Here is an 8,200-nt window from a genome sequence, read left to right on the forward strand (position 1 = left end):
AGTTTCTGACCACTAGTCGTGCTCATGAGCAACGTTTTTCAGAGACGTTTTGTTTATATCGTATAAGCAGGTGGGCGATGCATACACCATCCTGCCACCGGTTTCAGATATTCAGCCGATCGACAATTGGTGGCGGTAACAAGCGAAGTGGAAAAGCAACAGCAATGGCTAAGAAGAAGACAAATAAGGAGACTGCAAGCTTGTGAACATGGATGTAAACAATGCTCAATTTAAAAATGTAAAGTTGCAAATGTTTTATGAGAAGTAAAACACATCAAACTATTTTGTTATACATCAAGGATACAAAATATATTTTGATGAGAAACACTGAATGCACTCATAACTTTGATTGTTTACAATATAACTCCACAGGGCACCTAAACGATCATTTTGCAATGTAAACCACCCGGTATTTTACTGCTTTAATATATATATATATATATATATGTATATATATATATATATATAAACATTTGGCACAGTCTGAGATATCACACTACAGTAATAAATAACACGTATTCCTTTTATAAAAACAAAATAAATATCAATAAGTTAATAAATTCAAGATTTCATAAATACATTTCATATGTGTACAACGTTTTCCGTGTAACATGCTGCATGTGCTATACAGTAGACAGCTTAAGTCTGCCGAATCATCCATTGTGTCTGATCGATTTCAGGCGTTTGGGTTGAGTATCCATGAAAACATTTAAAATCTCTCTGAACATATGAGCGACGTAAGGTGTAAACTGTATCGGACAATGTAGACCCATTGGAGGAAGAAGAGGTTCATTGCTTTGGGGTAAAAACTGTGGTCACGCCACCTCCTCTCCTTATCTATTCCTTTCAAGTCCTACATGGCCCCACATGATGCCTGAACGTTTCCTCACAGTGAGACAAGGCATGAAGACAAACACTCAACAGCATACTTCAAAAGTGTGAGCGAAATGTAAAACTATAAAAAAGCCTGACACTATAGCTCGCACTCCCTACACACAACCACACTTCCTGGCAGAGTGCTTCCTCACAGTGTGGTAGACGAGGTTGTCGTCCAGAAACGAGAGGTCATCGTCAAACGCTATTGGTCGACAGCAAGTCTGAGGGGGCGTGTCTTTAGGGGGAAGCCTCTTGTTGTGAGCGAGGTTGTAAAGGATTTTGTCATAGTTGGTCTCGGACTTCCTGCAGGGTCCGGAACAGTACCTGAACATCATTTCCTCGCTGGAGCGGTAGCCCAGACCGAGGTCCGTCACATTGAGGTGGATCTGTTTGAGCACACAGCCTTGGCCTCGTCCCCTGGCCTTCCTCCCTGTTCCCCCTTCTCTGGCTCTTCTTCTATGTCCTCCACTCTGCTGGCTCGCCCCCTTCTTCTTCTCCCTTCTGTGTCGGTTCCTGCTGCTCCATCCTTCTTTAGAGGGGGAGGAGGTGGTAGAGGAGGTAGATGAGGACACGGTGGATGAGGAGGAGCGACGCATTCTACTGATGGTCAATTTGATGAAGTCCACCACGTCTTCAAACTCGTTGTGGGACGACTCCTTCATGGGGTCTGAAACACATCAAGAAATGGCACTCTTACAAGGGCGTATCATATTTGACAGCACATGTTGTTTCACTCTAACTCATCACTCTGGCTATGGAACAGATGGAATGTTGTGTCAGAAACTACACACGCAAATGGTACACATTGTTTCATTCTTATTTATGCACCACGCTGCTGTATATTTTAGTGGACTAGTTGCATTAAAGATGCAGGCGCCACTATGTAGCCCCATGGCAAATACCACTAGAGCTAGAAATAGTGGATTGACAGATAATTAATCAACACGCATTGCCATTTTTTATTACAAAAAATCGAAATATTCATTGGTTTCTACCAGTTGTGAAGATGTACTGTGTTTCTTTGTCATCTGAAAATTTCACTCATCATTTGATTTATCTACAATAAAATAATTATTATTTGCCACCCTTCATACCATAATTTAATTATGTTCAAAGCTCATAAGCATTTCTTTTTTGGGTGTTGTACACTGTGGGAAATATGAATAATAACATCTGAATCCACTTAGAAGGTTAGAGGCCAGGATAACACACATTTGCAAGTTTCTGGATTTCAATTACTAGATCATGCATGCTAAAATCTTAAAACGTTTAGAATCAAATTCAGTCTAAATATTGTGTGAAAATAAACAAATAATAAAGTGGCCAGCTCCCCATGTGTTCAATGTAGCAGTTAATTAGGTTTTTTTCAGTTTGACACAGAAAATGATATCCTAATTATTTGTTCAAGGAAAACAATGGCTTCTAAGGTTGTTCTTTGGGCACTTTGGAAACTCCATAAAAAACACAGGCGCTTACATTTTTCTCCTCCAGCCAGCGTCTCTTCCCAGTCCGCTGTACCCGCCTCAGCGCGGCTGATGCCCGGGGAAGTGACAGACAGGCGGATGTGAACCGGAGGGAGCTCCAGGGGAATCTCGGGGGCGCGCCCGTTACTCTTGGTGGACGTGGACTGCGGTCGGCTCCGGAGCAGCGGACTGGCGTGCACGGCGCTCAGCAGTATCAAACAAGTGGTCAGGCTATCCCATAACTTCATTGTCCAGCTCAGTCCGACAGAAGAACATGGCGCGATGAAAAATCAACAGGTTTCATCTGGCAAACGCAATTAACAGCATATTGAAGACGTTCAACAGTTGGAGAGGAAAGGATAGCGCGCACTCATCGGCTTGGGGTTCCTGCCACTGAAAACCGATGAAGATCAATGTGGTATTGCCTGCGTAGCCCGCTGTAAACTGCACGCTATCTCTCGCGTGCCAGCTGGCAAACGCTGCGCAGCGTGGCGCAACATCCAAGGAGGAACGAAACCAAAGGCAGAGGCGCAAAATGCAAAGCAAAGACTTCTCCTCTGAAGTTTGCCAATCCAACGACGCTTGAAAAACAACAATACTCCCAGTTTACAGGTTTTCGTTCAGTGCGCACGGTTCCTATTGCTCAATGCAGAGACTCCTGCTCATCCCTAATCACCATCAGTCCTGACTGAGCCGCGAGGAGAAGGAGAGGTCTAACGGGGGAGACGGGAGGTGGTGGTGACGTCTGATGGTCCATCCTCTGCCTCTTCCTGTCTCCACCCATGCAGAGGGATGGAGTCCAGATCCACGATTGAACCTCAGGTCCAGAGTTGGTGAGGGTAGAGGAGTTGTGTTTTGAAAGAGGCTCAGTCTGTGTACTCAGATGGCTGAGAGGGAGAGAGAAGTTTCACACTTTCCACTAACAATACTCCCGATACCACACCCATGCCTTTTGTATTTGGTTGACATTGGACGGGAAATGTGTTTCTAATCAGCCAGTCAAAACAGTCTGAGAAGATTTCCTTGCTACTTATAACCACAGTGCTCTTGAAATCAAGCTGTTTTGAGCAGATGACATTTAACATCAAGGGAGAGTGAGCTGATATCCATTACGGCAACTGGGTGTTTAACTGGGAATTGTGCCAGTAGAAACCGCTGTTTTGGTTTTGCATAATCCGTGATGTAAAGTGTCATTTTATTAATTATCTGGCACAAGGTTTAAGCGTTGTCATTAAATTAAAAACACATGAACATTTCTGTCAGCAGCATTTTGCCGGTATAGTACGAGTTCGGCTTAAGGCAAGGAGGGGCTATTTAGTGTCACATCACCTTTCAAACACAGACGCAGTTCATGATGTATGTTTCTCTATAAACAAGGCTGAACGTGTCAAGTGCTCTCCTTCCAAGAGTTATAATTGTTTATTTTCCTTTAGTCATCGCCACAGTAAAGATAATACGCTCACCCAGCTGCTTTTTTTTCAGGGTATTATGATAATTATTCCACGTGATCATATTTGAGTCCAAGATGGAACACAGTCCAGTTCAGTGATATGGAGATGACCAAGATGACTTCGGTTCAACTGCTGAGACGCATTAAAGCCCTGCTAACATATGTTTTAAGAAGCAGCCATATGCTTCACTTTCTCTCTTCTTCTGCAGTGGTTATTGTGGTTAAAATCTACCGCTGATCTGGTGCACACAAGCCTTTTCTCCCGCAAAATATTTCCAGGAAGAAGAGAAATGTTGCTGTTTGCTCTCCGAATGAAGCTGTTTCCTCTAAGGTACTTTAACTTTACAAGGTTGATGTAAAATACATGCCATGTGTACAGTAGGGCTTTATGTAAATGTGTAAACACACATGCACGTCCATGCACCTTCTTGAAGTGGAGAGCTTCATGATAAATCATGCTTGTGCGAGTGCATGTTAGCCACATTGTATTGTAATCACTCGACTACACCGAACATGCAAAAAACATCTGAGCCGCAACCGTAAAGTCATACAGAATAACTGTTGTCTGTTGCCGCTTGTGTTTTCAGAAGTTAGACTCCTAACCACTCAGAAGAGGCTTCCCTTTCCACTGACCCGCTCACTTCACAGTATGGAAATACCTCATCCTCAAGCAATTACACCCTTGCAAGCAGCAAACACACCAAACAGATGTCATTTCTCCTGCTTGCAATGAGGGCTTATCAGGGGCCGATCTGCAATTGAATCTGTCAGCCATTTTTTGGGTCTCAGGTTGACCCACATGTAACAGGGCTAATTGCAAAGGTCATTTCACCCGTCATTATCGGCCAACTTGAAACTGCAGCTGCGGTGTGGCTTATGGGAGCGAGGAGTTGACAGCTGGAATGGATGTCTGATTTGGGACACTGCTGCCGGTGTAATCTGCGCTTGTTTTCAGCCGAGCTAGAAGCATGGCTCGAGGGATGGCCATGTTGGTGGGTCGGTCCAGACTGAAATATCTTTATCTCTTACAACTATTGGATGGATGGCCATGAAATTTAGTCCAGACATTCATGCTCCTAAACAATGAATCCGAATTACTTTGCTGACAACCTGACCAGTGCCAAATGCAGGTCAAAGTTTTCTGCTTTTCATCAATTATGCTTCCCAGACGATGAATCCTAATGACTTTGGGGATCTTTCATCTAGTGCCACCAGGAGTTAGACATTTGTGTTTTTGAATGACATGTCTGAACAACCATTCGAAGGCCATGACATTTGGTACACGCACTTATGTAGCCCTCAGGATGAATGGAAATAACTTTGGGGATTTCGTAACTTTGAATCTGGTGCCACTATCTGGTCAAAATTTTGATTTCTCCAAATTTTGATTTACGATTAAATAACATCAGCCTTTTTGTGTTTAGTGCCAATTAGCAAATGTAAGCATGTTAACATGCTAAACTAAGATAATCATATAAACATTGGCACATTAGCATTATGAGTCATTATGATCACATTAGCCTGCTGACATGGCACCAGCATGGCTGCAGACCTTTGGTCTTGTTTTACTTATAACAGGTAGGTGTACAATATCAGCCAGCTTGTTCATTTCACCTGCAAATGCGAGGGTTATAGCTCAGGGGGAGGAGAAACGGATTACCTTTAACCCCATGGTGGACCCTTTAGATTCCCTAAAGAATGTGGACGTGCATTGCATTAACATTTAGAATGGGAAGTTACCAAAAATAAAATGATTGTCCAGTAAGTTAACTGGTCTATAACCTTGCTTTAGTCGCGCTACTTGTAGGACATAGTTTTTTAGAAGGAGTAAAGAGTAAGTAAGAAGTTCCCTTGCGGATGATTTTATCACTATTCGTGGATCTGGATGGTGGATGGAACATTGTGGGGGGCCACAGTGGTGCTTAGAGAGTAATCCACACCATGTGTACTCTGGTGCTGCTGGAGCCTCGGGCGATCAGGCTACGGGAGCTGTGAGAGTGGATGCCGTCTGCTGAGCTGAACCACTGGGAGTTGTCTCTGAAATGTTAAGATGAGGTCAAATAGACTTTTTACTTCATGTTGGTCTCCAGTTTGGCAATGAGTGTGACATTATTGCCCGCTAGCTGGCTATGTAAAACCCAAATGTCTGATTTCAGGTGGAGAACATTACAATCCGTGATTTCTAATGCCGCGTTGAAAACACTAGAACTCCAGATGTGCTGACTGCTCACACACATGTGCATGTAGGACTTAAATGCTGCCACTAGTGGACACTGTTTACCACCACTATTATCAATGTGTTACACATTTACTACATGAAACAGCTCTTCAGTGGTGCTTACACCAGAGAGTCATCTTTTCGGTTTCTCCTTTTTTAAAATCTCTGTTTAAATATGACGTACACACTCATATTATTCACTACCGTGATTATTATACTTTTGAAATGTGGTAATAACATGAAATATGTCTGAAATATGTTAACCTAAAACTGATTTTCCTAAAGTTCTTTGTAACAGGGGTATGACAGCATATAACAAAAGTGTGTGAAAGGACAAAACTGATTCAAATAAAGACTGAAATCGACTTGTCTTCATATTTTTAATGATTTTTGTAGTGTGGTGAGAAAGAACAGATTCGTTCTCCAAACATCCAACACATCACGCCACATGCCTCTGTGGTACAGGCTGCTGTTCTTCTCATTGAGAGAGACAATTTTCTAAACCACCAGTCTGGTTTATTTGCTTGTTTTTAATTAAATTAAAAAGTAACAAACTTGGATGAGGCTAACATGAAACCTACGTTGCGTTCCCTCTTGGTTTGTGAGTATAAGCTTGATTCCCAAAAATAGATGAAGATGGAATGGTTGTTTGTGTTTCAATGTTTATGTGAACATACATGGCTTGCTTTGGGCTTTGGTTGCCCCTGACAGGTCATCGGTTTCTCTTTTTGTAGCTGTTTCTCCTCAGTCTCTCCGCAAAGTTCTGAGTGAGTTTGTGTTTGGTTCCAGGAGATGGAACCAGTGAGCTCCCTATTCATGCAGCACAGTGACCATCGTCGCGGACACTGCTCATTGTCTCACTAAACCTTCGTCTTTGGTCACGATCAGCCTCGTTGTTACATTATCGAGATCCCTGAGAGCTCACCTCAGTGTGGTGCTCGGTATATAGTTAAATCCACGCTGCTGATCCGACTGAGTTTTTTAAAAGTTGGATCTAAAGAGGAAATCCTCGAGCTGATACTCTGTACTTAAGTTACAAAACATCACAGGATCAGTTATTCCCTAAAATGTAACTTTTCTCAGAACACAGAGGAAATAGAAACTGAACTTATGTAACACCTACTCAATTGAAACCATTTTTTGTCAAATTCATGTCTCGCGCCACCTGCCAACCCTGGACCTGTCTGAAATATAAAAGAGGGTCTTGTATGAGCCGATTGAAATTAGTTTCCTGTTGAAACTGTTGAATCATTGAAATGGAATCCTGGTATGTAAAAATAAAATGTTCAGGATGTGGTTATCTTTACATGAAGCCAGCTTCCTTTTGTCCTCTAAAACAGTGATGATATCGCACTCATTGTATCTGACTTCACTTGAATAGAAATCAAGTATCTGACTTCACTTGAATAGAAATCAAGTATCTGACTTCACTTGAATAGAAATCAAGTATCTGACTTCACTTGAATAGAAATCAAGGCAACTCTGTATTTGTGGGGAAGGTCCTTGATTGATGGTGTGATTTTCTTATCTCTAACTGAAGGCTGCATATCACAAAGGAAGACAAAACCCATGAAACAGATAATCATGAAAAAGACTTAACATACATAAGTATCACATTAGCATTTCATTATTTGCCTATAAGGCAGACATGAGGACATTTTAAGTGTCCATTGACTTGTTCATGAACAATCATAGCTTCTCTGATCAGACATTTCATATTGCCTGCATGAATATTATGGAAATATAAGAGCTGTCATGTCGTAACATCACTCATGTGGATGAAATCATATTCTGTAAGCTAAGTCTTTATATTCACCTTCCATGGCCTAATATCACCATTCCAGGGCGATAAAAGGATTTTTAAATGATTCTGTGCAAATTGATGGCCTGAGTAATTATTGGATTTTACATTGTTGTTTTGTATGAAAGTACCGATATGTCTGACTCAGAAAATGAAGTCTAAGTAGATAAGTATGGCAAATGGCTGCACAAATCAGCCTGTTACCTGCTGCTGGTCGGATTTATATGCCACGGTGTCTCATATAATATCATATAAATATATCCAGAGGAAACGTTTGAGGACATTTACTGTCTTAAGCATTGTTTGAATTTGATTTGTGGCGGACATGTAATGGATAAAAGTGCAAATCTCTTATAAACTTTGACGAACAAAATGAAGTTGATCAGTGTTGA

The 8,200-nt window shown here is 41.7% G+C and overlaps 1 protein-coding gene across 1 annotated transcript; it reads right to left on the bottom strand.

Annotated features, from left to right (window-relative positions):
- Window positions 1–210: 210 nt before the first annotated feature.
- On the bottom strand, window positions 211–3,063 carry LOC306779183 (glial cell line-derived neurotrophic factor-like). Its single transcript, XM_079270988.1, has 2 exons — window positions 2,353–3,063; window positions 211–1,543 (listed from the first exon to the last, which is right to left on the bottom strand). Exons 1-2 carry the CDS (start codon window positions 2,585–2,587, stop codon window positions 990–992), a joined length of 789 nt encoding a protein of 262 aa, XP_079127114.1. The 5' UTR covers window positions 2,588–3,063; the 3' UTR covers window positions 211–989.
- Between the last annotated feature and the right edge of the window lie 5,137 nt (window positions 3,064–8,200).

The sequence above is a fragment of the Melanostigma gelatinosum genome (genome assembly GCF_949748355.1).
Source record: "Melanostigma gelatinosum genome assembly, chromosome: 6".
NCBI lineage: Eukaryota > Metazoa > Chordata > Actinopteri > Perciformes > Zoarcidae > Melanostigma > Melanostigma gelatinosum.